This window comes from Aspergillus novofumigatus (assembly GCF_002847465.1).
Source record: "Aspergillus novofumigatus IBT 16806 chromosome Unknown P174scaffold_5, whole genome shotgun sequence".
Taxonomy (NCBI): Eukaryota; Fungi; Ascomycota; class Eurotiomycetes; order Eurotiales; family Aspergillaceae; genus Aspergillus; species Aspergillus novofumigatus.
The window spans coordinates 799,681-826,822 of record NW_020194278.1 but is presented as its reverse complement, the minus strand read 5'-3'; the positions used below and the strand labels follow the sequence as shown (position 1 = coordinate 826,822).

Sequence of the window (27,142 nt, the reverse complement as noted above, 5' to 3'; positions counted from 1 at the left end):
AAGAGGATTAAGTACGGCTGGGCGTGCGGGAAGCCCCGTTGTCCACACCCTATGGTTATGTGCTTAACTTCAGCCCATCTAGAATCATAATGATATCCTGCAAGGCTAAAGTCAGCTGTGTAACTTTATGCAGAACGATGTGAATCCCCCCCAGTGTGGCTAAGTAAGGCGGCTTCAAGGGAACCATCGATGATGACGTCAGTTCCCACCAACCGCTTATACCAGCGTTCAGAACAATGCGAATCAAGTTAGGATGTAGAAAACAAGGCAAATCATCTTTCTAGTCAAGGTATCAGCTATGCCTAACGCAGGGAAACCCTCTTGTGTACATGAATCATAACAGCAGACAGATCACCATGACAGGACATAAAGATTCAAACCGATGGGAACTCCAGGATATGATGCGGACTCCGTAGACACAAGGACAGATCATGATGCTTCCAAAAGCATGAGTAGGCAGCTCTAAAACTCCAAAGACACCGGACGGCGCAAGAGATCGATGCAATCCGTGCAATTGAACCCAGCCAAAAAAAACAGCAAAATCATAAATCAAGCAGACAAATGATAACCCGGTTACTGGTATTCCGCCAGCTTCTCCGACACCAACTGAAGAACCGTCTTCTGAACCTCCTCGCGGGGACCATCAGCGCTGACGGTCAGCGCATCCCATTCGCCCTGGGGTTCCTCGAGAGCCTGCAATTGGGAGTGGACCATGCCGCTCTTCATATAGTGGGAGGGATCACGCTGCTTGACACGCTCGATCAGGACGTCCTTGTCCAGCTTGAGATAGATGAAGTGGATCTGGACGGAGGGGGAGCCGTAGGCGGCGACGCGCATGACGTCTCGATATTTCTGCTTGAGGGCCGAGCAGGCGACTACGACGCCGGACGGAGGGTGGAAGTTGTTGGCTTGTGAAGGGGAGAGAGCCTCGATGGCGGCTTTGCGCAGGGAGATGAGCCAGTCCCAACGGTCTTCGTCAGTTAGAGGGATGCCATTGCCCATTTTCTCTCGGTTGGTTTGTGAGTGAAACTGTATGGGTGTTGTGTTAGTTCGACTTGCGCATTTTGCCAAAGGCCATAGATAGGATATCGGGTGTGTGAGAAGCACTTACATCATCTCCTTCGAGGAAGGGCAGACCCAGCTCCTTCTGCAGCATCCGTCCAACGGTACTTTTTCCGCATCCCGCAGGCCCGGTGACGACCCAGATATGTTGGATGTTCTCTGCTTTGGATGTCTCTGTCCGCATTGAGGTGGCCAAGTTGTGATTCAGAGAAACTTTGGAGACTGGTGTCCGAGAGGCATCTACAACCGCATTGGTATTTATAGGCGGTTGAGGCCTTTCCCCAGCTGAGAGCATAGTGTGTGTGTGTGGGTGTGTGTGTAGAACAAAGGAAGAAGAACGGCTCAAACAGAAAGGAGAAAACAACTGCGCAAGAGAGCCGCAGAGGGAACAAAGACTATGACGCTCTAGTGATACACGGAACTCGGTGGGTGATGCCGGATGGTTCAACCAACTTTTGAGTGTGTTGTTGGGATCGGTGGATGTATATGCAAGGCAACGCTTTTGTGTCTTGAGTGCTTTGAACTACGTGAAATGCAGCAAACCAGGTCGTTGAACAGGCGATTGCAGGTCAAAGGTAATACCAGTATCTTTCATGCAAGTTATAAGGGGAAGAAGAGAAAAAGACAAGGGAGTAATGACTAAATAAAAGGAAGAAATCCAGCAGACGGATATTAAGTATCAAACCTGGGCCGGTGGGGACTTTCATGTCGAAAGCCGATCCTGTAGGGAAACATGACCTATTGTTTTCTGTCAAGTTGGAGTTACAAAAACATCGAATCATACAGACGTAACGGGAATTTTCCGACAACTTTGAAACTGGAAGTCCGAACAACTTCTACCTACAGCGTTGGGTTTCTCCATAGCCTAACCTTAACGTACCTTACAGAGGTACGGAGTATAGATTACAGCCAGCCGAGTGGGGGAATCAGTGAAACATTCGACAAGGTGGGGGACATTCGAGAAGAAAGGGGGTTCCGCCGGCTTGGGTGTTAGTGGGAGATCGGATTCTTATTCTAGCTTTGAAGACACTCACCATCGCAGAATGGAAAGAAAAAGGGAAGAGTACTTTCTGAAATAATTCTAGGAAATTTGAAGCAGCTTAGTAGCTTGTATATCGCCATACACAAATTGTAAGACTGTATCTTTTGGATGAGCATCAAATACGTACGAAGTTACGTCCCAATGTCATCCCATCTTTTCATGATGTCACGGGTAGAAAAGAAGGTTGCCCTGCACCGGGGATCCGGGACTGATACAGCCAATAATACAATTACAAGAGAGTTACAGACACTCATCATATAACCCCCACGCTATACCACATAGGTATACTGTGTACTGGGAAAGCAGTTTTCCCATGTTCTTTTCTTGCATTTCTTTGAATTCAGTGGAGGACATACAGTTCAAAATTCAAAGGACGCGGAATACAGACGAAAATCTCAGGGATTACTCAGAGATGATCTCCAGGGACCAGATACCAGGATGCTGTGGCTAGCATGGGCTGACGGAAATAAGGTAGCGGCCTGGCATGGGAATCTTCTAATATCTATCAGTTATCTGTCTACTGGTTTTTCGATATTGATTGCAATTTGATTGCAATTAATTGTAAAAACGAATGGCGTACGCATAGCATTTACACTGTAACCGGAATATTCCCCCACGCAACCTTCGAGATCTTCAATACTATTAACAGCAAAAGTGGGAGGATTCAATCAAAGCGCAAAGGATCTATCCCTAGCTACATTCTGTAATGCGTTGCTCACTCACTTTTAACGCATCCCTGATATACCAGCATGGCTGTACAACGCTTCAATCTGCCAATGTTTGATCCCGTGGACAAGGGAACAAGGGGGCAAACGATAATGAGTGCATTATGGACGGACTAATACTCCGCACTTCTGGAGGTACGTTGGCGTCACAGCTCTGATAGGCGCTCAGCAGACAATCATCTTCCAAACAAGGGTTATGGTTCAAAAGAGCGAAGCTGCAAGCCCGATACCGCCTTTTCTTCAAGCTGTCGAGCGTCGACACTCCACCACTCAACAGTCAAAGCCGTGTATTGACTTCGACAGGAGCGCATGGCCATGTGGCCCACCGCCTAAATTGATTGATCTTGGGTCCTTGTGGCTTGCAAGGGGACGTGGCTCAATCCGGGGAAACCCGCCAGTTTGCATGCAAACAATTCGCTGGCCAACATCTTCAAGTTCCTAGCATTGAGTACTCCGTATTTATCCAAACCTTGTTGGAACTTGGAACTGGGTCTCAGCCTCAAGAAGGCAATATGTTCCGTGTAACAAGGCTCCGGAAATGTGTTTCCAGTTGCCTTACTGGTATGGTAGGCTGGCGGATTTCTGCCCAATCCGTTCGTTCCAGTTCAGCTCAGGACAAAAGACGTGTCGTACCTGTCGGAAACTGCATTCTTTTCCGCGTCCCCTTTATCTTCGAAAGTTCCAGGTCGTACTGAAATCGGCTTTGAATATCAGTTGTAGTATCATTACCCTCCATTTCGCAAAAGGATATTTCGCGGCGGATGGCGGGGATGCGGTAGCAATACTGATACCCAGGTACTCATACTTCTGTATTTTGACCTTCTGGAGACATGGCTACGCTGCACCCGTTGTTTTTTATCTTGGACCTTGATTTAAAATAGGTGGTTATCCATAACGATTGCTCTTTAGCCATTTTAGCACGGACATGACATGAGCAAGTATGCAGCCCATTGGTCAGCATCTGTAGCGCACAACAACTTAGTAGTATGTTACTGTTCCTGGCACTGGAGATGTCGAGTCACTTCATATTTTCTGGCTCATGGGGAGAGTGACTCGTATGTTCTTCAACTGTTAATCTACGAAATCCCCAAGTACAGATGTAACTATTGATGGATCATGGAACATCTCCTATGATGCCGGGATATTACGTAATCACGATATAACAGGCTAACCGTCAGGCAGTCGTGGATCGCCTTCTGCGGTCAACAACCAGGTGTAAGCTTGAGCGAAGCTAAGCGGCATGGCAATTGTGTGATTCTATCTGATTTGACTGCAAGGACTTCACGTGTGCACGAGTTCCAATCTAGTTTAAGCCTCCTAAACCCTGCCACCCGGCCTCCGAAATGACTTCTCTCTTCTTCTCCACTCCCGTCGACATTGACGTCGTGCTCGAAGACAGCGATGAACGCCAGACAGTGGACGTAAAGCTCGATAAGGGCCGCCGCGAGCGAGTCCCTCTTTACATGGATGGGGAGTCGGTGAAGGGTGCTGTTACGGTTCGACCAAAGGATGGGAAGCGATTAGAACACACAGGCATCAAGGTGCAATTCATTGGCACGATCGGTATGGGAGCCTGCCCGATCAAAGACTGCAGCACTTGCTGCCACTAGTAATTGAGACTTGAACTGACCAAGCGTCTCGCTGAGCAGAGATGTTCTACGATCGAGGCAACCATTACGAATTTCTTTCGCTGGTGCAGGAACTTGCAGCTCCCGGAGAGCTGCAACACCCACAGACATTCCCCTTCAACTTCAAGAACGTCGAGAAACAATACGAATCATACAATGGTATCAATGTGAAGCTGCGGTACTTTGTTCGGGTGACGGTCTCGAGGCGGATGGCAGATGTTATTCGCGAGAAGGATCTCTGGGTTTACTCTTATCGCATGCCCCCGGAAACCAACAGCCCGATCAAGATGGATGTTGGTATCGAAGACTGCCTGCATATTGAGTTTGAATACTCCAAATCCAAGTATCACCTGAAAGATGTCATCGTGGGGCGTATCTATTTTCTCCTCGTGCGGCTGAAGATCAAACACATGGAACTATCTATTATTCGACGTGAGACGACGGGCTCCCCGCCAAACCAGTACAACGAGAGCGAGACGCTGGTACGATTCGAGGTAGGCCAGCCCTTTTTGGCACAAAACAGGGGATGCCTGCTAACGTTGTTCTTCTGACAGATCATGGACGGGTCGCCTTCGCGAGGTGAGTCGCATCCGACTGAAATCGCTTCATGTCACACTGCTGGCACCCCACAAAAAGCAATATATGTTGTTGAACAAATGGAAAGAGCTTCCTGCTGATCATGACCAGGCGAGACAATTCCTATTCGTCTGTTCCTGGGTGGTTTCGATCTGACGCCCACATTCCGTGATGTCAACAAAAAGTACTCCACAAGATACTATCTGAGCCTGGTGTTGATCGATGAAGGTAAGCAGAACAAAAATAAAGCACTGCTTGTTCGGATGTTTTCTTTATTGGCATGGAATCTGCCCGATCGATTCCCTACGGAGAACCAACTGGCAGTCCGTGCGACTTCGAAAGCGCATGACCCATTATCGCGGCGTTGTTTGCTACCTGAATTGGTACCTGAGGTTTCAATATGTTCACACTTGCCCAATAATATCCCACGGCATCCCACCCTGAACATTTCAATAGCCGATCGGCTATTGAAACCACCTCGGACCAGTCATGGTGGTCATTCGAACCGGCTGACTTGCGGTTTCTTTCCGAACGGCAAAACCCCCACGCTAAGCCACACTTGGCTGATACCTCGCGTGGCGGTCCCACTAAGCCCCCGGTTTTCGTCATTTCATACGTTTTTGTTTCGAAACCCAGCTGTTTTTCTCAGTTTTTTGCATCCCACTGCGGTTTGATAACGTACTGACCTGAACTCCTTGTGTCTAGATGCCCGTCGGTACTTCAAGCAGTCCGAGATTACTCTCTACAGACAAGCTCCCGAGATCGCAGCGACCCCTCAAATCGCTCAACAGCAACAGATCCAGCAGCAGCAGCTCCTTCAGCAACAGAAGCAGCAACAGCCCCTACCAGAAGGCTCAGCCACGGCTGGACCTGGACGCGAATCATATCACACTCAGAGATTATCCGCCCCTGCCGCTTAGCCTGTAGGCTGAGTATGTCGCATGGGGTCTCGCTTAACGTTTCTATTTCATGGAAGTTGTTGAGATTTGGCGACATCTTCTACTCCATACATATACCCTATTTGACTCTGTATCCGTATCCTGTGCTTATCTTGATTCCTTGCCATCAGATAAACTGGTCCTGTAGCTGACGGTCTATGATTGGTTCTTTAAATAAAATAGCACTCTTGTGTCCAATGATGGTTGAGGATGGAACACTTGCCGCAAATGCTTATCCATAAGAAATACGCACGATTGAGATCTATTTGGGATGATCTATAGCGCGAAATGTAAAATATACAAATTAGACATCGTTGCCGACCCGTTCTAAAACCGCTCCGAGAACCTGGAGAACCTCTCCGTCATCTTTTTCCCTTCCAGCGACCTGCACCGCCTTCACAACGAGTGGGTATATCCATTCCAGATGTTTCTTGTGATGTCCGTTTCCAGCCTGGCTTGAGTCGCCGGACGACATGACCACTGTCCTCGTCTTAGGCGGAGCAGGAACGGCAGTTGGTTCGCTCCGCAAATCGATCATGCCGCGGAGAAGATGCAGGAGCGCCTTGCGCGCCGGCGTGGGCTGCGGCATGAGTCCGCGGAGTGGCTGATCCGCGATGTATGCCTTCAGGGATACGGCGCATCGGAGTATGAGATACGGGGCGACAGAGCGCGAGAGTAGAACGCGGGCTGTTGTTTGCTCTGTATTGCTTGGCTCTTGCTTGGATGTATAATCATTGCTGCGCGAGTCTTCGCGCTGGGGGGCTGGTGCGAGCTCAAATAGCGTGTCGATCAGAACGTATGCCATCCGAGCGCGTGGGGTTGGTGGTGGGTCAAAGGTTCGGCCAGGCTGGATATCATATAGACCCTGCAAAGGCTCCTTGTCCGAATACTTGATAGGAGCGCCAAAACGCTGTTGTTGGTAGATGAAAGAGGAGTTGAATATCGTACGTGCGAACTGGTGTCGAATTTTGTCTGGGATGATGGATGCGCCTAGAGATGGAATGATGATAGACTTAAGCTTGTTCATAGCATCGATATCGAAGGTTTCGTCTGCGCGGATTTTTGTTTTGGGAATTGAACGGGTTCGATAACCTTTCGCAGAGGCAATGCCGTTCGCAATGTCTACCACGCACTTCCAGAACCGCGAGATCTCTTCCAAATTTGCGTTTTCGTATTGCTTTTCGACGTATGGAACCGCCACACGGAGAATATCCAGCACTGCAGTGGTCGATTTCTGCCATAAACTGGGATCTCTGTCTTTTCCTGGCCACTCGTATCTCTGAACAATTGGGTTCCCAAGATGTTCCAAGGCAGAAGATAGAGAGCCATTGGAGAAGATATCTTCCCTGATACCAAAGGCAGCAATATACCAGCCCAGGAGCTCTACAGCGCTTTTCGAGAACGCAACAAAAGTTGGCCTTCTCGAATCTGAATCTAGGGACCATTTTGTCAATGCGGAATCAACGAAGTCAGCAAGACAGAAAACGATCTTTGGCTGAGCCTCCGGCTTGTCTGAACATAGCATTTTCACACAGTCAATGATAATTGCCTGTACATCCGAAACCCGATCCACGTCCGGCGAATAAGGAGAGGAGACGGAGTTCCAAGCGAGGAGGCGCAAATGATGGAGAATATGCTCAATATGGTCATCCCCTAGATCGTCCTTATAGAGGGCATACAACTGCTGAAATGCCTGCAAGTATGCAGATGATGCATCCTGATTTGGGCGTCCGAGGTCAATCATGTCCTCCTTGGGAGCAGGATGGCCAGCAACCCACAGCGACCAAGCGAGTTCGAGAGCCTTCTTGCTCATAATATTTGTCGTCTGCGCCTGAAGAAGGATGTTTGCCAGACTGGAGAATACCGCTTCACTGAGCTCCAGGAAGTTCGAGCTGATGAGCTTGTGCAAATATCCCAGTAGACGTTCCCAGGAAGCGTCAAAGGCATCGTCTCCGACGATAGGCTCGAAAAATGTAGTTATCAGATTGGAAAACCCCTTGATCATGACAACTGCTGTTTCTATCCAAGACTGAACCACCTCAGAGCCCCTGGCCTTCTCCGCTGCCCGAGAATTTGCGAGTTCAAGTTCGATGGCCTCAACCATTAGGAACAAAACACGATTCAGACACAGACGCCATGCCTTGGGTGAAAGTTGTTGCCCGTACGCATCGAAAATCCGTAGAAGGGTTTGAATCGCGCAGTTTCGGATCTCCAGCCTGCTATCCCTCGCAAGGCTTACAATCCTAAGCAGAAGCAGCAGCCACAGCGCATTTCGTGAGACCGAGGGTTCATCACCTCTTGCAAGAGTCGAAAGTGTCTCCTCGCTGACTGAGAGTTCGACATGCGACTCAATGCAGAATTCCTCAATTTGCCCTTGCAGAAAATCAGATACATTCCAGAAGGATGATGTCGTTGTCAATGAGATATTGAAGTCCTCTTGCTGTAAAGCGAAACGGGATAATGAATTCACGAGGTCCAACCGGCATTGGCGTGGCAAGAGAGCGATAAAATCAGAAGCGACTAACTGCAGAGATTTGTATGCAGTACGAACGAGCCGAGGCGAGTCGGCTACCGAGCGTGTGTCACGCGCCCTGCTAGAGGTATCTCCTGCCGCTGTCACACTCTCGCCGTTTGAAACGTCCCCGAACACACTGGATATCAGACCGAAGACAAGGGTCCATCCTTCATTGAAAGACTCTGCATACTGCTCCAGAATGCTCTTTAATGTCTCCAGACTCTGCTCATGGATCTCTATGACGGACGTAGAGGGTGGTAACCCTGGAATGCAAGCGTTAACCGAATATAGCGTCGAGACTTGCATGTTCAGAGTTTCCAGGTTTCTGATATGACGCGCGTTTCGGACTGAATCATCAGCATCGTCTCTCTGTTTCATAGTCTCAAATACGACATAGCTGAGTACACCGTTCGCTTTTAGACGAAGTCTCTGGCTTATCTCTGGGTTTGCGGCGGTGGCAATCAACCACTCAGTGAGCAGCTGCCAGACGCCGCGGTCAGTGTCGGCCAACGACGACAAGCGTTTAAGATTTGCTTGGGCGAGCTCTTTCACTTTGTCCAAGACAAACTTCAGTTCTTCATCCCGCACTCTGGACTTTTCGACCAAAAAGGACACACCCCGGTTGTTCCTCCGTGCCCGAACGACATGCTTTTGCGACGGTGAGGAGTTCGGAGTCCCCAGTATCTTTTCAGATGGCCCATCTTTAACTGGTTCTTCAGTCGTGCCGGAGAGGTCAAGGAGAGCAATCAGCAGACCGTCGAACGAATCGCTCGGATAGTCAACAGTGCTCTCGAACAATTTTGCAGAGGCTGCTTGAACAGCTGTAATTTCTGCCCCGAGGTTGGCTTTAGACATATCGCCTGACACATCCCCCGCATTATTAATAGAGTTATTGGTTTTGCTGGAGGCCATGCCGATGAGTAAGTCTACATCCTGCAGCGTTCCGAGAATGATCGACCAGGCCGGCTGGTCTAAAGTGGGGCCGAGGGCAATCCCCAGATTCAAGAGAGCACGTAGGCACAGCAGATTTCTGGTGCTTACTGACAATGAAGCAATTTCCGCAGATGCTCTCGGACCCTCCGCAGGAAATGGGGAGCTAACGAGGGACACCGCGCCGCCCTTGCTTTTTTCATCCAAGGTGGTGATGCTGTGGGAATCTGAGGCAGCTGCAGTCGAAGCACCAGCCATCTCAGCTGGCATTGTAGCCTTCGCTAGAGTAGTCAAAAAAGCGTCCCGCGGAACGGACAGTCTGAGAAGGCCGGCAACATGAGCGAGCTTCTGAAAAGATCGAACAAGGTTGTGATAGTATTCTTCGTCCAACGAAGCGTAGAGAAATGTCGAACAGGCTGCAAGTATAGCAGGCCAGCAATTCTCAATGATGCCGGCGCAGGCCTTGATTGCTGTCAATTGAGGGTGAGAATCTAGGTCCAAGGGATTAAGAGGTATCGCGAGTTTCTTGGAATTCGATCGGTGTATAGTTGTGCCGGAATCCATTCTCTGAAGATTATGTGCAGGCTTAGTAGAATTGCTTTTGTCGGGGCTCATAATCCGACTTCTCCGCTTCTGCTTCGAGTCTGGGACAGTTAATGGAAGTATGAATTTCGCCAGCCCTTCTGCAAATGAGGTGATACAATTGAGCACTAGGCTGTAGATGTATGTTTCAGGGGGAGATGGCGGATCGGTCTTGTCAAGCAGCTCGATGTACGGCGTGCGGACTGTGCTCCACTGACTGCTAATTCCCTGGAAATTAGTCTCAGTAGAAGGGCCAGTGGCCCCGATAACCCCAGCAACTCCGCCAGCTTCAAGTGTTATCTGCTCTTCTGTTATGGATCGTGCATGTTCAGCTCGCAAGGGTACAGTTGAACGACTGCTGACTCCAATCAATGAAGGCTTCTCAGACGCTAGACGCACGAGAGCGGCCATGTGATCTCTGAGAATATTCTTCCTGTTGTCTTCTCCGTCATATAGAGAATAAATGAGCCGAACTAGCCCCGGCTCGGCATAAAGTCCTCTAAAAATTTCCATACAGAGTACTCTTTTCCAAGGCGACGTTCCATCGGGTTCGAGAAGGTGAGTCAGCAACCCAAGAGCCATCTCGCATTCGGCTGTCAGAAGAGACATGTAACGCTTGAGAAGTATAAGAAGAATCCGAGCAACGCGGCTGGTAAGGGCAAAGCCGTGCCTCTCAGAGAGGTACCTGACTGTCATCGGCATGAGCCGAGTCCGCAAAACATGCGTGAGCTCCGCATGACCAACAAATAAGTGTCCGCTATTAGTGAGGATGCTCTCGATGAGCTCCAATGTGAACGTTTGAGAAAGTGATTTGATACGCAGAAAATGCAATTGCTCGCCATCTACAAGCCGGCACAGATCATCCAAGACCTTTACGCGCTATGTCAATGAAGTCCGAATACGCGTAGGAGTGTGGTGCTTACCCGCAATGCATCATACGCAGAGTACCCGATGTTCACGGAGTCAGCTTCAAGCTTGATTGTCACTTGTGGCTTGCCTTCATCGAGAGTTTCTGAAGATACGTCAGCAGACATAACAAGCCAGGCCGAACAAAGGAAAAACTGACTGTCTTCTTCAGCAACTCGTTCGAATGTCGAGACTACTAACTGCTGAAGAGTGGCTGCTGCTGTGCTAGATACGGCAAGAGTTTTGCTTGCTTGCAGCGTAGCACATATTTCTAATGTACTTGCAAGAAGCTCTCCTCCTAGGTCATTGGAATAATGCTGCAAAAGTGAGGGCAAGGACTGCAAAATTTTGAGTTGGATATCCAGGTCTGATCGAGTTAGTGATTTGAAGGATTATCAGCTATGACTGCTTACTCAGGCTAGTGGTCTCTTTCAATCCCCCAAGGACATCCTTCAGCCTCTCAGAAGGTAGAGACCGGGAAGCCACAAGTCTCTGCAAGCAGACAACTCCGATTCCGGCAAGCTTTGCATGTCGACTATGGCAAGCTAAAATAAATGGATCGACAAATCTGGGTTTGCGCACAAGATCTCTTGGGTATTCAGTAATCTTCCCAAGCAGCAACAAGGGCGACATATGGCATTGCTTGACACCCACCAGCAGATATCTGAGCCTCGGAAGTTGAAGGCAACGCCTTCAAATCATTCAGTGACTCCTCAGCAGCCTAAGCGGTCAGTAAGTTTGAGTTTCATGAAACCTCCTCTAGTAGATGGGAAGCAAACATTTCGCAAGTCAGAATTCTTCCGTTTGGACTCCTGAATCAGATTCAAGAGTTCTGTCTGCAAGAACTGAGAGGACATTTCCGATCAATGTGTACAGTCGCACCATGCCAAACGCTACCAGTCCGAGGAATATCTCCTTGACTTTTCTCCCTACTGGCGATCAGGTGTTCGCTGAATCCGATATTCGTTCATGGAGCATTTAGTGAATTGTAAGGAGTCTAGAAAATTCCAGACCGGAAACAGAACTCAGCACTTTACTTCCCGTATAACAGCCATGTATCTGTCAAGGAGTAGAAGAGAGAAGATAATTGTGATGCAACCACTTAGCAAAGACAATGCAACCGAGTTGATCCACATACACCGTTCCTGTGATAGATACCTTAGCTCTACCTGGTACTAGGTGGCTTCTCAAGGGAATGCCAAGACATCAGTGGATATGCCGGCCCCACGTGATACAAGTGGCTGTCGTTATCATCACGTGAGATGACTCTTCTTGAAATCAAGGCAGCCGTGACGAGTACCTCAGGCACACAGGCTAACCAAAATCAGTAGTGCATTGCAGAGTGCCCCTCTTCCTCCCGCCTTGATAAGGTAGGATAATCTCGCTCTCTCCAGTAACTTTTTGTCCGAGTACAGAACTCGTATTGTCCCGTCTTCAACAACAGTCACTGCAATGGCCGCAAAGATTCCAAGAAACTTCAGGCTTCTTGAGGAGCTTGAAAAGGGAGAGAAGGGCTTGGGAGCAGGTGAGCATGCAACCAATCTGTCATGACGCATCATCCCGCTGATATCATGATGCTTTTCAATTTAGAGGCGTGTTCCTATGGTCTTGCGGATGGTGAGGATATGATGATGAGCAATTGGAACGGCACCATTCTTGGCCCACCCCATGTTCGTTCTCTGTCTCTTTCCGATTGTCAGACCTACAAGCCAGCTGACCTAAGGAAATTAGAGCGTCCATGAGAATCGGATATACAGTGTCCAGATCCATTGCGGACCTGACTATCCTGATAACCCCCCAACTATCCAATTCATTTCTCGCGTCAACATACCATGCGTCGACCAGAAGACGGGAAAAGTATGAATCTTGGTCCACTACTTTCCCAATCGAGATGGATATCTCCTAATCGTCGCTTAGGTCGATCCCGCCAAACTCCCCTGTCTGGCCCAGTGGAAACGGGAATATACCATGGAGACGATCCTACTTGAGATCAGAAGGCGAGTTTTGGACCTCTTATTTACCTTGCAAGAGTAGGCTAACCAATCGCTCAGATACATGGCCCTACCACAACACAAGAAGCTTCCCCAGCCCCCAGAAGGCACCAACTTCTGAGTCTATCGCCTTGTACATGGATCAGACAATGATCATTGGAGTAACAGGTCGGTCATTACGTTAGGTCTCTCTCCTTACTACATTGAGTTCTAGAGCGTGTACAGTCTATGCATATCAGCAGGTATTGGCGTGGTTTCGTTAGAAGCCCATTTTTCAAGCAATCAAAATACGAAACGTGCCAGAGATTATATCTGACCCTAACCTTGTAACAGCGACAATGGAAGTAATCTGACTTCATATTTAATATTTCGGTCAGCGGTTATTTCCGTCCAACCTGTATAGACCTAGGCGACGGAACCAGACATGCTTCCGAAGGTCCGGCATCAGGAAAAAGATGCGATGGAGACCGTAACGACTGCTCCCAGACAAGATGGCTTGATAACAGGTGAAAAGCACCTCACACTGGTAGATGACAAGGTCTTCCGAGTAAATTTGACTGAAGGATATGCGAATGTCAAGCACAGCTATATAGCTCAATGCTCATCACGTGATATTTATTTTGTCCATAATCACATGTTCTGGAGATCAACAGGGAACAAATTATTATGGAGTACTGAGTGTCAAATTGATCAAGCTATGCATCGACTCATCGTCCCAAAAACCTTACGGACGCATCGATATGCTTGTGAGTACCATGTTAGAAGATCGTTTATTATTACGAGGCATATTTGGCACATGAGCTAACCAGTCGTCTGCAGGTCTGGCACTGTATCGAGCACTCCTCCGCCAGTGCGGCAGATTGCCAGGTGCAGTACCTGAGCTCCAAACATCCAAGTCGCTAATCCAGCAAATATTTCATAAGTATAAGAGCCTTCAAAGTCCGTCACAGACTGCAAATGCCCTGAAAGCTGGATACGAGGTAGGCACTCAGTCGCTCGGTGCCATCTTCTGTGACATTACCACTAATACACTGTCCCGTTCAATCTGCCAGGCTCTCGACTTACTACATTCAGCGTCTCAGGGCAATGAACATGACCGCCACCGTATTGCGACACTAGTCCTGGAAAGCCAATCGATTAAAAAACAGACCATTGAGTTCCAGAAAGCATTAGCTAGCACGGTTCAACCAAAGCCTTTATCCAAGAGAGAACTCAAGAAAGAAGAATCGAGGCGCTTTCAAGAAATGACTGCGCGAAGGCATCCGGACGCCACTCCCATCCTTTCCCGGCCCCGACCCGTCGTGAATGGAAGACGTCGGGTCCCCGTGCTCGTCAGCGCGCGGGGGATCCCTTTCCTGCGCATCAAGAAGCCCCAGCCCAAGAATCTGAGCGGAGTTATTCGGACGAAACTCGATAAGCGCTGGCGTCGGATAGAGCGCCGGGACAAGCTCGGTGTTGAAATACTATTCGCCAAGGACGAGGATGAGTGGGATCAATTGACTCTTGGTCGGCCAGAGACAGAGACATGGGCTGGAGAAATCAAGAAAGCTTTGGCCGAGGTGAACACGCAGCTAAAGGAGTCAGATTCAAAGAATAAGGAGCTTGCCGAGGCGATGTGGCAAGTCGTCCTTGCGGAGCGCAAATTGGCTGCGGAAGAAGCAACACAGGCGTCAACCCAAAGATGAAGGATCGAACCAGAGAAGCAATGTTCCATTCTACGCAGGCCACTCTTTATGTCGTGAATTTTGCGCTCTGCGAAGCTTCATATCCTCACCCACTACACGAGAGATTGCCCTCTCATTCGGCTGCAGTGAGCTCAACGGACTGTTTTTCACCGGAGAGCTCGCTTGTGCGAGAATTCCAACAGCATGGAAACGTCTATGATGCTGAGTGGTAAATGTGGGCCGACCATTTCACCTCCATAATACTTGATGCGGACGTTTAGTGTGTCGCTCTAAGTGTTTTGAACATGAAATTGGGTGGTCATCCTTAAGAGAAACTAGTGACAACCAGCTCTACTACCCTTGTTGCAGCTTGGGGCATGAGCACGCATCTAAATGGTGAGGGTTTGATCGACCGGTCTATCCCGGGTCCAAACATACCTTTCGTCCTAGGAACAGCCAGGATTAGCCCAATTATGACATGGTACGAATCAGACGGATACCACGGTGTCAACAGGTGGAATACTTCAGCCCTCTACAAAGTCATCGGTGGGGTTATCGCGCGTGCTTCTTCAAAGTGTCCAGCGCTACTCGCAGCAAGTGTATTCAATATTAGATCCAGATATGTACAGGTGAATGCTGGAGCAAACTCAACCCAGATATACCAGCACTACTTCTTTATGCAGTAATTTTCATCTTCTCAACAGCGGCCGGAATAGCATCCTCATCATCCTCATCATAGTCTGCTTTCCCTACCAAACCTCTCTCCCATAATTGCTTGCCAGTAAGCTTCTTCTCTTCTTTGACCAGTGCCTTCTTTGCCCTCTTTTCGTCCGCCTCTTTCTCCTCGCGCTCTTTCTGCTCCTTTTCCTCCAATTCTTTTCTGAACCTCTCTCGCCACTCTAAAAATGTTTCAGGAGTCACCGCTGTGCCCTGGAATTTCCGATTCTCCTCCTCTTCTGCCTTCGCAGCTTCCATCTCTTTCGCGGCCTGGACAGCGTTCGCCCGTTCAGCCATGAGCAGTTCGGCACTTTCTTTCAAAGTGCTGACCAGAGTGAAGACCATAGCCATTCCCAAGTTTTCCTCGATAGTTGGCTGTAAAGCTTCAAGGAGCCGATCACGATCTTCCTGGATGTCTAGCAGAGGGTGCTTGGGCGCATTTGGAGGGGCCGAGATGTCCAGGTCCGGGGCAACGTCGGGATATTCTGGTGGGTATGATACCTGAAGAATCAGGACTGGCTGCTCGGTTTCTTCCTCGTCTCGGGCGTCATTTTCGGGCGTCTCTAAGTTAATCGATATCCGGTATGCGGTGTCGGAAATATCTGAGGGTCAATTCACAATCAGCGGCCCGAGTGCATTCAAGATCGCAATTGCGAATAAAGACAGCTGAAGTCCAACCTGTAATCTCTTCGGGAAAAATGGAGTCGAGCACCTCGCGCTCCTCGACCTGCTCTTCACGGCCCATTCTGCTTCAAATGTGCTAGTAGTTGGTGGGGTAGTGCGAGTAGGTTTCGCGGCAGATGCACAGTAAGTACAGTTGTGCAAAATATTAGCACTCGGACGTTCGAATTAGCTTCAGAGTCTTGACCCCAGAAGACTTAAAGTATACTCATCTGACAGCTATTATCAAAGCTTGGAGTGCACAGGAATGCCCATAGACGATCTTGCGGTCCCGCATGCAAACCAGGCAAACAGATAAGAAACGACCAAAATTATTTCATCCAAAAAAGGGAATAATTTCAATGCTTCTCCGCCTATCTCAAATACAAACTCGATAGAGCCCACGTTGTTGGATACTTGTTATGATAATCTATATAATTTGCAACTGACATCTTCTATTCGCGAACAATTCTACAGTACGTCCAAGACACACCAGCCCAATAAGATATCATGGGCAAATCTAGACCTCACAAGAAGAAGGCTTCGAAGTCGCGTGAAAAGTCCGTTCTCCGAGCTGGCGGTTCAGTATCCAAACAGAAAATGACCGAAGATCCTGCGACGCTCCTTGAGCAAGCCGTCGTCTTACTTCAAACGGGACAAGCAGATGCAGCGCTTGCAGCAGCTCAGCAAGCTTTCAATTCTGCGCCTGCCAATTCCCCCACTCGACTATCAGCCCTGAACACTATTGGCGAGATCTATGTCGAACTCGGTGATATCAATGCTGCGAGAGAATGCTTTCTACGTGCGGTGGAGCTCGACCCGAATGGCGCAATACCCGAGTCCGAAGGGGGTGGTGCTGAGAAGTTTTTATGGCTGGCTCAATTGAGCGAAGCGGGAGGGAAGGATAGTGTTCAGTGGTTTGAGAAAGGTGTTTCGGCTCTAAGAACAATCATCCAGCAGTTGGAGGAAAAGCAGGACCCTCAGACCGCTGCTGAGTTGGCAGAAAAGAAGAAAAAGATGGCGAATGCACTCTGCGGAGTAGCGGAAATCTACATGACAGATCTCTCGTGAGTAGCATTTTACCCAAACATATTCATGGTGGAATAATCTGACAGTCTTCAGTTGGGAAGAAGATGCCGAAAACCAGTGCGAATCTCTCATAACGGAAGCTCTCTTGGTTGACCCTCAAGCGCCTGAAGTCCTCCAGACACTAGCATCCATAAGGATATCCCAATTACGACAAGACGATGCCCGAGCCGCACTCTCCCGAAGTCTTGAGCTCTGGAAAGACTTGCCTCCCGAAGATCCAAAGGTCCCGGAGTTCGCAACTCGAGTCAGCCTTGCGCGTCTACTGATGGAGGTTGCAATGGAATTGGAAGCCCTCGAAGTCCTGGAGCGTTTGATTTTGGAAGATGACCAGAGCGTGGAAGCATGGTACCTGGGTGGCTGGTGTCTCTATCTTCTCGCAGAGAAGCGACAGGCCCCCAAGGACGCAGAGGCAGAAGCATCGCCCGAGTCACAGCGGCTAGCTTCCCTTGTCGCCAGTCGTGAGTGGTTGAAACAGAGTTTGACCCTCTACGATCTGGTCCAGTATGAAGATGAAAGACTCAAGCAGCATGCTCTTGAGCTGGTTGAAGAGATGAACAAAGAAATACCCGAGGATATGGAAGATGACAGCAACGCCGAGGATGCCGAAGGGGAGGAAGGGGAAGGGGATTGGGAAGATGAGATTGAGGACGAGTCAGATGAAGACCACGAGATGGCGGATTGATGAAAAGTTACAAGTCATATATGTTTGATGAATATCTGTCATGATACCAATAGAGATGATTTTATTAATGCACAGAAGCCACGCTGGATTTATCTCCATTAACAATGGAGGTTCTCATAGAAATCGCCGTATTTATTCGACGACTACCCAAGACTGTTGTGGACCAGCCTTGGACCAGTAAACGTCAGTCTTAACTGCTTGCTATCAAGATGATCCCTGACTTCTCTGTCACTCAATATCGGAGTCGGAATCGGATTAAGTCCTCTCCGACCGCTTTACCCCGAGATACCCAGAACCAAATTTATCTCAGCGACCGACTTTGAGTGGCAAAAAGCTCAATGTGAGTGAAGGTCCCTCATAGAGGCAGCCGGAAGTGTCCAATCTTTATTCAGGATGGACGTAATGTCAGTGCCCGGCGGGGAGAGCGCGTCGTTGAAGGATCCGGTGGTCGAAGTGGAAGCCGTTGATATGGCAGCCATGGAGACGGAAGGGACGATCAAGGCCGAAGATACGGCTGCCGTGGTGGGCGAGGTTTCCCATTCTGAGTACGAGACTGACAGCGATGGCTCTGGAGAGGAGTGGGAAACTCAGTCCCTGTGCGAAGATGCCATTCAAGTACTGAAGGATGAGCAACTTCGCGATGGCGGTAAGCTCCTTCTTTATGCGCCTGGCTTATACACGCCACTCCCCTCAGTAGCGTCGTTCCACTAACCATGATCTTGATCAGTGCCGGGTGCTTGCACTCTGGAAGAAGCCATTGCTTATCGCGAACGACTGCATGAAATCGGAAAAGCTGCATTCGTTGAGGAAACGATCGCTCGCGATACAGTCACCGCGAAGAAGTTATGCACTGCGTTTGGAATCATGCCTCCAGCTTTCCTGGAAGGGGCCCCTGACGAAGCGTATCACCCTCTTCTTGCGATCGGGATTTCGCGCGAATTCTCGAGGCGGCCGAAACTTCCTCAATACAATACAATTGACGATGCCGTCCGGTTGCTCAACGAATCCAAGAATATCATTGTGTTGACTGGCGCAGGTGTAAGTTTTCAGATCAAAGGTGCTTGCTTGGCTAATTTGGTACTGACGACTTCCTCAAGATCTCCACGAGTCTTGGAATCCCCGATTTTCGCTCGAAAGATACCGGACTCTATTCTCAGTTAGAACACCTGGGACTAAGTGACCCTCAGGAAGTATTTGATATTCATGTGTTCCGTGAGGATCCAAATATTTTCTTCTCAATCGCGAAGGATATATTGCCTACGGAGAAGAAATTCTCGCCCACTCATGCCTTCATCAAGCTCCTGCAGGATCAAGGGAAGCTGTTGACCAATTATACTCAAAACATCGACAACATTGAGGCCAACGCAGGTATTATGCCGGAGAAAATCCTGCAATGTCACGGCTCTTTTGCGACGGCTACGTGCGTCAAGTGTCATCACAAAGTGAAAGGCGAAGAGATTTTGAACGACATCAAGAAAGGTATTGTTCCCGAATGCATGGCTTGCAAAGAGAGGCTCGAGGACGATTCTTTGAAGCCGCAGGGGCTCAAACGTAAACGGATGTCCAACGGAACGCAAAAGAGCAGGAAGAAGGACGGCGAGGACAGTTCGGAGGAAGAAGATTACGAGATTCCCACTCCTGGCGTTATGAAGGTGAGCGTCAACTATCATTGTGGTCCTAATGGCAACTGACAGCTAATTGCTATTTAGCCTGACATTACATTCTTTGGCGAGGACTTGCCCGACGAATTCGGCCGTCGTCTGCTTCATCACGACCGCGACAAGGTGGACTTGGTCATCGTGATTGGTACATCGTTGAAAGTAGCACCTGTGGCTGAAGTGCCGGGTGTTCTCCCGCGCCATGTCCCTCAGATCTACATTTCTCGCACTGTACGTTGCGCTCCAATCCCTTGGATATTTGTCGCCTTGGAACTGACCCATTATGTAGCCGGTGACGCATACGTGCTTCGATATTGACCTCTTGGGTGATTGCGATGTGGTAGTTTCCGAGCTGTCTCGCCGGGCCGGTTGGGACTTGAAACATGACATGATACCCCCGATGAGAAGGTTGAGATTACTCGGGTTGAAGGATATGATTCACGATATGTATTTAAGGTTGTGGGCGCATAGCGGCGGAGTCTTGTCATGGTTATTGTGTTACTGTCTATCGGTTTAGGGCTGGCGCGGGTCTGTGGGTTTATTCTAATATTCACATCTTGCAGTATCATCTATCAGAGGTTGTACTAGGTTATACTGAAGGTCAACTTCAGTAAGGGGTATGTTTGTCAAGTATTTCCTTGTTTTGCGAAGTACATAAGAGCTGGAGCTAGCAAGTTGCGAAATCCTCGCCAAAGAATAGAGTCTTTGAGGTCACTAAAGTAGCTTTCTAGGAGATCAACCCGTTTTTGTTACCGAGTCAAGTTGTTGTCGCGTGTTGCCCTCATTTCTCTGTTCATTCCCTACAGTGTGGGTTTGTCCGACAGTAGCAGATTCCGTTTCGCGGCAAAAGTAGAAGAATCGACGAAAAAGTCATCCCAGTCGCAACCACCATTTGACGCACCATACAGCCACGGCTAGGCTGGATACATTCTTTCTTACCTACTCATGCAAACTTATGAGTAATTGATTGTTCTTACATAGTCTATCCAGAAGCAAAGGCCACATCTTGGCGTGGTGGCATCACAATGGAATACTTGATCCGCTTCGCTCAAGTGCACGAAAGTTTTCGACGGCCGGAGATCCAAGCACTGGCAGCTCTGGCTGGAATCGACCTTGAGATTATTTGTTATAATGAATTTGTAGGTGTTCTATTCACTTTTTTCCCGGACTGCGGTTCACCCTTCCATCTCGGATTGTAATGATCTTGGAGGGTTTCAGGTTGGACTTTTTTTGTTCCCCGCGCCCCTCATCATTTGAAAGAAATATATCAATATATCATTACGAGCACAGCTGACCTAAAGAGCAGTCACCGTATTGCATTGTGAAGTTGGCAAATGAGGAAGCTGCACGCAGACTTATTGCTCGTAGCATCCTAGCGAAGGATATCTTCGAGCTCTGGGCTCAAGGCACTACCTATGAAGAAGTCCATAGCGACGTCCGCAGGCGGACCCAGCATCGCTGGAACGACTACAAGGAGGTATCATTCCGTTTCACCATCGAGAGCTTTGCTGGAAAGCGAAGTAATGAAGAGAAAAGAGACATTATCCAGTCATTCGCCTATCTTGACTTCCAGGGTCCCATTCGGATGAAGAACCCAGATGAGGATTTCTGGGTGCTAGAGGAGTACATCCCAGACGTTGCAATCTCAAAGACGACGACGCCATTAAGTACAGCAGTGCCGGCTGAATTACAAACTCCGCAGAAGATCTATTTCGGACGCTGGGTTGCTAATAGTAGCCGGGAGGTCGTCAACAAGTACGACCTTAAGAAGCGTCGGTATATCAGCACCACATCGATGGACGCTGAATTGAGCCTAGTAACGGCTAATATGGCTCATGCAGCGCCGGGGAAGCTGTTCTTTGATCCGTTTGTGGGCACAGGAAGCTTCTGCGTTGCTGCTGCGCACTTTGGCGCCCTGACTCTCGGCTCAGACATTGACGGACGCAGCTTTCGCGGCAAAGAGATGGGGAAGGGTAAACCGATGGGAGTACTGTCGAATTTCCAGCAATACGGCACTGAAAGCAAATTCGTGGACGTCTTCACTTCCGATCTGACAAATACGCCTCTCCGCTCCAGTCAGTTCTTAGATGGCGTCATTTGTGATCCTCCTTACGGTGTCCGTGAAGGGCTTCGAGTTTTGGGAACTCGCGATGGGCGTGGGAAGGAAGAGGTCTTGATCGATGGGGTTCCAGCTCATCTGTAAGTTCGCATCAAGGACGTATCGACCCATGGTTTGCTGATGCATCTTCAGACGGCCGGATTACATTGCGCCGAAGAAACCTTACGGATTTGAGGCCATGCAGAATGACATTCTCAACTTCGCCTCGAGGACCTTAGTTACAAATGGTCGGCTAGCTATGTGGATGCCCACATCCAGCGACGAGGAAGGAGAATTGGCCATCCCGATGCATCCAAACTTGGAGGTTGTGTGTGTCTCTGTACAGCCGTTCAACAACTGTAAGTTCATGGAGAGGATGGACTGCAATAGCACCATGGCTGATTTGGCATCTTAGGGTCACGACGCCTCATCACTTACCGCAGACTCCCGGAAGGAGAGACATCAGACATCTCTGTGGGACGAAGAAAAGCTGATGCAGAAGGGATGTATGCTGATGAGCTTAATGCGTTCAGGAGAAAGGTGAGCCATTTCCTTCAGTCCTACATCTGCAGAGAGTATATGACTAACAGTGGTTCAGTATTTCATGAAGAATCCCATCTCAAAGTCTAAATCCGGCACAGAAAGCGATGTATCTCGATGAAATAAAAAGCTTACTTAGAAATACGAACGCATCCCACGATCATTGTCCCCTAATGGTTTATAATACGCCCTCATATGGGAGCCACTTGAAGTCCTGTTTGAGAGCATCAAAAGATAGAACGCGACGTAGGTATCATACATCAACACACATATAACGAAGAGCAGCACAAGGCTGCAATCTCACAGCTTCCCCTTCATCCTCTGATACCGCACATCCGTAGCCGTCACATTCAAATCAACGCCTTCCCTCTCTTCCACTCGGCGAACTTCCTTCGCCAGCTCCTCTCTCAACGCCTTGGCCAACGTCTCTCCCTCCTCGTCATCCAGTTCATCCCTCTGCCCCCGCCCAAACATGACGAAACTCATTTTGGCTGCAGTAGGCGCAGGATCCAGCGGCGGCCTGGGAATGACATGGAAATGCACATGGGGAACCTGCTGTGCGGCCCTTATGCCTGTTCAATGCATGAGCAAGATTTTAACCAGCAAAAGTGGACAGATAACATACCATTATTCTGCACCACATTCCAACTCCAGTCTGATTCTGCCTCCGTGCCAAAGACAGTTCTCATCACGACCCGCGAGATGATAGGGAGCCACTGGCCGATCTGCGCGTGCCGTATTTAGTATTTGCTTGTCATGTAGTCTGATAGGAGGGAGATAGAGGGTATACTGACCTCTCTGCTGACTTCCACGCCCATGTCTTTCAACTTCTCGTAGTGATCTCTCGTGACGACGAGAACATGGCCCCTTGTCAATGGCATGATGTCCAAAAAGGCCAGGATATATGGAGTCGAGAGTACAAGGTGCGCGTGCGTTTCTTGCGTCGTATCTGTGGGGATGATAGCCGATTCTTGTGCGCCATCCTGTTTCTGCTGAGGATGAAATGTCGATGGTGGGATGGGAGGATATGCTGCTGCGATGCGGCAGAAGGGGCATGACACTGATGATGACGGTACAGTCATCTTGTTATTCTGTCTCAATAGAGCTTAGACTGGGTCTCTGTTGAAGAGAACATCAATAAGTATGGTAGCAAGCGCTTGGTAGTCTGGAGCAGAGATTCATCTGCCGGGGTGCATTGAGGGGACGATTGACCTCAAAGCAGGGTATCTCTACAGGCATAAAAGCTATATACTCTCAGCCAATTTATCAGGAAGATTGTGACTTCAACTCTTCAATCGTTTTGGATGAGTTGTGCCTCTGACCTGATGAAATCAAACTGGCCGGGACGAGAGTGATACTCCTCACTGGGGACCTCGGCTTAAATCTTCACACCCGCCTACCATTCTATACTGATTTGTGGTGTTGCTCTACCACGTTTTGGACATCTAGTTGTGAGAGGTACTCAGGAATTTAGGTAAAAACTTACTAAGGCAAAGAAATGCAGAATTGTTCGAATTTACATTATACTTTAATTTCTACTTATAGCTGCGCTTCTTGCTGGATCCGTACATCTTCAACAGAACTTTGACACTCCGAATCCTCACCTTTAGCCTACAGCAGCATGTGGAGCGTCATTGATTCGTGAAGTTAGCTGCGTACGACGGACACTCGGCGCATACGGAAGGCCAGTAAGGTGATCGAACCAAAAATTAAGTCAAATGGAAGTACATTTCCAACCCTGAAGCTTTCAACAGTTGTGATACCCGTAGCCGGGCAAGAAGAATGTGTAGAAGGTATCAATCAAAGCTTGTGCGAAACAACTCCGAAGACAGTGCCGAAACCAAAAAGAGCTGAAAGAACTTAAACAGACGATGCGCCAGACACCCCGAGAGAAGCGGATAATGCCAACGTACGCAAACTGGAAAACAGAAATACCGTCATAACCGTATGCAAGAGGTGCCCTTTTACCATCACAAACAAACAAATGCCGACATATAACTCGAATTGAATCCGTTGCTCTAACACGGAGATATGTGGCATATCGTGGCCATGATCAGCATGCTAGCACAACATCGATGCGCGCCTATTCACTTTCTTTGATGAAGTTGTACGGTTCCGTGAGTGCGCTATCAATGTACATTTGATGGTATTTCTTGGCCCACTGCCGGGTAAGGATGGAGGCTAGACAGACTGGTTAGCTGCTGTTGAATTCCGACGGCATGATACTAGAGAGCTTACCCTTGAGGAACTTCTTGCTTGCGTATTTCTTGAAGAACGCTTCGTGACATACAGGACGGTGAAGGTAGTCGATCATCAATCGGAAGACAGGGTCGATCTCTTCCTCGGTATAGCCAGCATAGTGCGCTAGGGTGGCGTCCTACTTTGAGTTAGCTTTACAAGTCACTCTGCCTCGCAACTGCGAAGGTCCTTACCCAAGCCCCACGTTCCAGGATCAACCGAGCAAGATACATTGCGGCTGCGGCGACGTGGCTTTGAGGATAGCACATGAAGCGATGATCCAAAAGACTGATTTCCATGAGGTACTTGCCGAGGGTACGAGTCTGAATGTCATAATTGTCTGCCTTTGAAATACGACGGAGGAAGTTCATGGGGTTGGGATAGCTCATGTTGTACTCGAGAGTGGCTAGGATGTGGCGTTCGGCATCAAGAATCTCCTTGTCTGTGAATGTTTCGTCTGCAACGTGACTGAAGTTGGCCACATGGGGTGAAAGAACTTCCTCATATTTGGAAGCAATGAACATGGCGGCAACTCCGACCAATTGAAGGCGATCAAGTGCGACGACTTCAGCGGAAAGGAAACGGTCGATGATGTTCACAGCGAGAAAAAGCGTCTCGGGGAGGAGACGGAAGCGTGTGTGAACTTCAATCAGCCAGTCGACAAGAATGCCACGCATCTTCCACTCGAGGTCGGGTTGGTGCTCAATGTAGCGAGGATTGGGTAATGTCTCCAACTCCAGGTCTCTCAGGTAGTCAAAGATCTCCACCACGTATTCAGCGGCCATCAGAGGATCGTCCAAATCTTCAGTGTCCAGGTCGTCGACTACGTCCTCAGGCTTCTTGGCGACTTCAGGCTCAGCGGCAATCACAGCATCTTCTTTCGCTGAGGAAACCTTCTCCACGGTTGCCTTCTTCTCGGTGATCTTCTTCTCAACTTCGACCTTCTTGCGCGGCGGTTCGTCGGTCTGCAGGGATTTCTCCTGTACCGATTTCTGGCTGGACGTCCGTTTCATTTGTGTGCTGCCGATACCAGAACCACTTCCAGGACGCTTTCCTTCAACCGCAGGCTTCTCCTTCTTCGCGTTGTTATCTTTGGCGCCCAAGGCCGTACGTGATGAGTTGTTTCGGCTCAGCTTTTGAACACCGCCGGTCTGCAGGGTAGCTTTCGACGTCAAGCCGACCTTGCCAGACGCGGCTTTCTTCGTTTCCTTGGCCTCACCATTTTCCGTTTTTGTAACATTGCTGACGTCTCCGAGGGCAGCGCGTCTTCTTTGTGTTCCCGTAGTCGTCGAGTTGGTGGCGGCCTTCTTGGTCTGAAGGGGCTTTTTAGCAGCCGCGGTGGTTGTTGGAATATCTCCTGCAGACAGAGCAGCGGCCTTTGCTCGTGTCAGACGCGTCGACGGCCCGTTCTCATCATTTTCGTTCATTGTACCTCGTGTACGAAGACCTCGGGCCTGTACAAGGTCAATCAGAATACAATTGCAAATCATCAAACCAAAGAGCACAATGGCTTTCGAAACATGATCGGTAGAAACATTACGCGTGTCTCTCATGGGTAGAACTTACCGGAGGCATGATGCTGAGGAAAACAGAGAGAAGATGTACGTAGGAAAGCGAAGGAAAAATAAAGGAGATATACTGTAGCTATTGTCGACCTGCAGAAGCTCTCCAGTCAGCATTCCAGGAGATCACCCCGGTGGGGATGGAATACCTGAGAGCCAAGGTGCAGGTTGCACGTACCACGCGTGGAAATACGTTCAATGACCAGCAATTCAACTTGAAGGAGAATTCCTAGTTAGAGGAAGGGAATTTTGTTGCAGAGTCGCAAAAATAATCGCATATATGGCTCCAATGATGTTGTTGACAGAACCTTTTGAGGTCTCAAATCACGTCCTATCCGGGCGCGCAAAACAACCAGAACTTCGTGTCGGCGAGCAGATTTTCATAAAATGTCTCGATGGCTAGAGACGACACGCGAAGAACTAGTGATTGCGTGTTTTTGAGGTGCTTTCCGCTGTCTTGAAGAAGCAGTACTGCTGGGGTGGTGTAAAGAAGGTTGGTAAAGTTGACAGGGCAAAGGCGATGTTTGGCCCTACGCTTAGCGTGGAAACAAACTACGCTGGCAAAGCTGCCCCACAGCACAACCACCCGGTTGTATGATGTCGACACCGCGTGGAAGATAGAAGAGTTGATCTTGATAAACCCCGTATGAAGTATCAAATATGAGATACTTGGCTCAATTAATATAATTGATGAGCGAAGAATGGCGTTTGATAAAGGAGAAATACAAGACACCTCATGAGACACCGCAAAAGAGCCAAAGTAAAGATGGACGGAAAGGGGTGGTGACGGTAATAAAAGGAAGTCTCCCAGGTGGTAAGGTAATAGGTATTGTATGGATCTTCACTGGATGGACCAGAAGAGGCATCGAGATCTCAGGTACCTACTACAGGGCTACCAGTTCGACTGTCCAATTATTATTCCTGAAAGTGCTCTAATTTATGAGGCATATTCAATATCTCTTCTCAAATAGTTAGCTACTTCCATTAGATCCATATAGTGACTGCTCTCTACATGTTAGGATGCATTGAAGGTAACCAGAAGGAAACTAAGGAAAGCAAGGTACGGAAATCTCCGTATAGATATCGTCATCGACAGAACGATTATTTACAGTGGTGGAGGCTTTCTGTCAAACGAGTATCGATGCCTGAAAGTTTGTCCCCAGGCAGGAAGTCAGAACAGACGCCATCGCGGGCATCAGCCGTGATGCAGCGCGCGTCTGGCCACCAAAACAATATATTGTTGCCCAGCAACCGGCTGTACCTTTGAACCTTCCATTCGACGTGTTCCCGTGTGGCGCAGTCCCGTGATCTCAGTGCTGTGCCACAATTGACTAGGGGT

At 48.9% G+C, this 27,142-nt stretch overlaps 10 protein-coding genes across 10 annotated transcripts; 5 read left to right on the top strand and 5 right to left on the bottom strand.

Annotated features, from left to right (window-relative positions):
• Positions 1-264: 264 nt before the first annotated feature.
• P174DRAFT_408244 (gluconokinase) lies at positions 265-1,834 on the bottom strand. Its single transcript, XM_024824166.1, has 2 exons — positions 1,112-1,834; positions 265-1,029 (listed from the first exon to the last, which is right to left on the bottom strand). Exons 1-2 carry the CDS (start codon positions 1,355-1,357, stop codon positions 574-576), a joined length of 702 nt encoding a protein of 233 aa, XP_024681175.1. The 5' UTR covers positions 1,358-1,834; the 3' UTR covers positions 265-573.
• Positions 1,835-4,038: 2,204 nt separating this feature from the next.
• P174DRAFT_442431 (vacuolar protein sorting-associated protein 26) lies at positions 4,039-6,242 on the top strand. The gene is made up of 5 exons (XM_024827572.1): positions 4,039-4,392; positions 4,479-4,951; positions 5,012-5,036; positions 5,145-5,261; positions 5,739-6,242. Exons 1-5 carry the CDS (start codon positions 4,173-4,175, stop codon positions 5,951-5,953), a joined length of 1,050 nt encoding a protein of 349 aa, XP_024681174.1. The 5' UTR covers positions 4,039-4,172; the 3' UTR covers positions 5,954-6,242.
• Positions 6,243-6,275: 33 nt separating this feature from the next.
• P174DRAFT_504703 (putative endosomal peripheral membrane protein (Mon2)) lies at positions 6,276-12,054 on the bottom strand (the record flags this gene model as incomplete). The annotated part of the gene is made up of 6 exons (XM_024831220.1): positions 11,684-12,054; positions 11,559-11,625; positions 11,318-11,491; positions 11,065-11,271; positions 10,922-11,010; positions 6,276-10,877 (listed from the first exon to the last, which is right to left on the bottom strand). The coding sequence occupies exons 1-6, from the start codon at positions 11,759-11,761 to the stop codon at positions 6,276-6,278; spliced, it is 5,217 nt and encodes a 1,738-aa protein (XP_024681173.1). The 5' UTR covers positions 11,762-12,054.
• A 302-nt stretch (positions 12,055-12,356) lies between these two features.
• P174DRAFT_513137 (E2 ubiquitin-conjugating protein MMS2) lies at positions 12,357-13,240 on the top strand (the record flags this gene model as incomplete). Its single annotated transcript, XM_024831953.1, has 5 exons — positions 12,357-12,429; positions 12,495-12,574; positions 12,636-12,761; positions 12,822-12,901; positions 12,956-13,240. The coding sequence occupies 5 exons, from the start codon at positions 12,357-12,359 to the stop codon at positions 13,014-13,016; spliced, it is 420 nt and encodes a 139-aa protein (XP_024681172.1). The 3' UTR covers positions 13,017-13,240.
• A 352-nt stretch (positions 13,241-13,592) lies between these two features.
• Positions 13,593-14,580, top strand: P174DRAFT_372939 (LYR motif-containing protein; the record flags this gene model as incomplete). Its single annotated transcript, XM_024822467.1, has 3 exons — positions 13,593-13,641; positions 13,697-13,875; positions 13,948-14,580. The coding sequence occupies 3 exons, from the start codon at positions 13,593-13,595 to the stop codon at positions 14,578-14,580; spliced, it is 861 nt and encodes a 286-aa protein (XP_024681171.1).
• Positions 14,581-15,139: 559 nt separating this feature from the next.
• P174DRAFT_451886 (RWD domain-containing protein) lies at positions 15,140-16,195 on the bottom strand. Its single transcript, XM_024829040.1, has 2 exons — positions 15,955-16,195; positions 15,140-15,878 (listed from the first exon to the last, which is right to left on the bottom strand). The coding sequence occupies exons 1-2, from the start codon at positions 16,019-16,021 to the stop codon at positions 15,235-15,237; spliced, it is 711 nt and encodes a 236-aa protein (XP_024681170.1). The 5' UTR covers positions 16,022-16,195; the 3' UTR covers positions 15,140-15,234.
• Positions 16,196-16,314: 119 nt separating this feature from the next.
• P174DRAFT_442427 (ACL4 family protein) lies at positions 16,315-17,755 on the top strand. Its single transcript, XM_024827571.1, has 2 exons — positions 16,315-17,003; positions 17,059-17,755. Exons 1-2 carry the CDS (start codon positions 16,447-16,449, stop codon positions 17,705-17,707), a joined length of 1,206 nt encoding a protein of 401 aa, XP_024681169.1. The 5' UTR covers positions 16,315-16,446; the 3' UTR covers positions 17,708-17,755.
• A 221-nt stretch (positions 17,756-17,976) lies between these two features.
• P174DRAFT_504699 (putative histone deacetylase SIR2) lies at positions 17,977-22,161 on the top strand. Its single transcript, XM_024831219.1, has 12 exons — positions 17,977-18,353; positions 18,435-18,745; positions 18,805-19,359; positions 19,417-19,596; positions 19,655-19,812; positions 19,883-19,975; positions 20,172-20,176; positions 20,347-20,504; positions 20,672-21,564; positions 21,617-21,822; positions 21,879-22,003; positions 22,062-22,161. The coding sequence occupies exons 1-12, from the start codon at positions 18,101-18,103 to the stop codon at positions 22,122-22,124; spliced, it is 3,000 nt and encodes a 999-aa protein (XP_024681168.1). The 5' UTR covers positions 17,977-18,100; the 3' UTR covers positions 22,125-22,161.
• A 70-nt stretch (positions 22,162-22,231) lies between these two features.
• Positions 22,232-23,325, bottom strand: P174DRAFT_504698 (HIT family protein). The gene is made up of 3 exons (XM_024831218.1): positions 22,798-23,325; positions 22,629-22,728; positions 22,232-22,575 (listed from the first exon to the last, which is right to left on the bottom strand). Exons 1-3 carry the CDS (start codon positions 23,083-23,085, stop codon positions 22,304-22,306), a joined length of 660 nt encoding a protein of 219 aa, XP_024681167.1. The 5' UTR covers positions 23,086-23,325; the 3' UTR covers positions 22,232-22,303.
• Positions 23,326-23,838: 513 nt separating this feature from the next.
• P174DRAFT_203750 (B-type cyclin nimE) lies at positions 23,839-25,975 on the bottom strand. The gene is made up of 4 exons (XM_024821327.1): positions 25,808-25,975; positions 24,436-25,695; positions 24,242-24,380; positions 23,839-24,184 (listed from the first exon to the last, which is right to left on the bottom strand). The coding sequence occupies exons 1-4, from the start codon at positions 25,814-25,816 to the stop codon at positions 24,087-24,089; spliced, it is 1,506 nt and encodes a 501-aa protein (XP_024681166.1). The 5' UTR covers positions 25,817-25,975; the 3' UTR covers positions 23,839-24,086.
• Between the last annotated feature and the right edge of the window lie 1,167 nt (positions 25,976-27,142).

What these genes read in the sequence shown, in the direction of transcription:
- P174DRAFT_504698 (XM_024831218.1), bottom strand. Translation starts at nt 23,085, where the DNA reads ATGACTGTACCGTCATCATCAGTGTCATGCCCCTTCTGCCGCATCGCA. An exon ending in GCGTGGAAGTCAGCAGAGAG is followed by an intron (nt 22,729 to 22,797) that starts GTCAGTATACCC and finishes CGGCACGCGCAG; the next exon opens with ATCGGCCAGTGGCTCCCTAT. An exon ending in GAATGTGGTGCAGAATAATG is followed by an intron (nt 22,576 to 22,628) that starts GTATGTTATCTG and finishes TGCATTGAACAG; the next exon opens with GCATAAGGGCCGCACAGCAG.
- P174DRAFT_442427 (XM_024827571.1), top strand. Translation starts at nt 16,447, where the DNA reads ATGGGCAAATCTAGACCTCACAAGAAGAAGGCTTCGAAGTCGCGTGAA. An exon ending in ATCTACATGACAGATCTCTC is followed by an intron (nt 17,004 to 17,058) that starts GTGAGTAGCATT and finishes GACAGTCTTCAG; the next exon opens with TTGGGAAGAAGATGCCGAAA.
- P174DRAFT_442431 (XM_024827572.1), top strand. Translation starts at nt 4,173, where the DNA reads ATGACTTCTCTCTTCTTCTCCACTCCCGTCGACATTGACGTCGTGCTC. An exon ending in GGACGGGTCGCCTTCGCGAG is followed by an intron (nt 5,037 to 5,144) that starts GTGAGTCGCATC and finishes GATCATGACCAG; the next exon opens with GCGAGACAATTCCTATTCGT. An exon ending in CCTGGTGTTGATCGATGAAG is followed by an intron (nt 5,262 to 5,738) that starts GTAAGCAGAACA and finishes CCTTGTGTCTAG; the next exon opens with ATGCCCGTCGGTACTTCAAG.
- P174DRAFT_203750 (XM_024821327.1), bottom strand. An exon ending in TCCTGGAACGTGGGGCTTGG is followed by an intron (nt 24,381 to 24,435) that starts GTAAGGACCTTC and finishes AACTCAAAGTAG; the next exon opens with GACGCCACCCTAGCGCACTA. An exon ending in AAGCAAGAAGTTCCTCAAGG is followed by an intron (nt 24,185 to 24,241) that starts GTAAGCTCTCTA and finishes CAGTCTGTCTAG; the next exon opens with CCTCCATCCTTACCCGGCAG.
- P174DRAFT_504699 (XM_024831219.1), top strand. Translation starts at nt 18,101, where the DNA reads ATGGACGTAATGTCAGTGCCCGGCGGGGAGAGCGCGTCGTTGAAGGAT. An exon ending in TTATTTGTTATAATGAATTT is followed by an intron (nt 20,505 to 20,671) that starts GTAGGTGTTCTA and finishes CCTAAAGAGCAG; the next exon opens with TCACCGTATTGCATTGTGAA. An exon ending in GATGGGGTTCCAGCTCATCT is followed by an intron (nt 21,565 to 21,616) that starts GTAAGTTCGCAT and finishes ATGCATCTTCAG; the next exon opens with ACGGCCGGATTACATTGCGC.
- P174DRAFT_408244 (XM_024824166.1), bottom strand. Translation starts at nt 1,357, where the DNA reads ATGCTCTCAGCTGGGGAAAGGCCTCAACCGCCTATAAATACCAATGCG. An exon ending in CCTTCCTCGAAGGAGATGAT is followed by an intron (nt 1,030 to 1,111) that starts GTAAGTGCTTCT and finishes ACACCCATACAG; the next exon opens with TTTCACTCACAAACCAACCG.
- P174DRAFT_451886 (XM_024829040.1), bottom strand. Translation starts at nt 16,021, where the DNA reads ATGGGCCGTGAAGAGCAGGTCGAGGAGCGCGAGGTGCTCGACTCCATT. An exon ending in TTTTCCCGAAGAGATTACAG is followed by an intron (nt 15,879 to 15,954) that starts GTTGGACTTCAG and finishes ATTGACCCTCAG; the next exon opens with ATATTTCCGACACCGCATAC.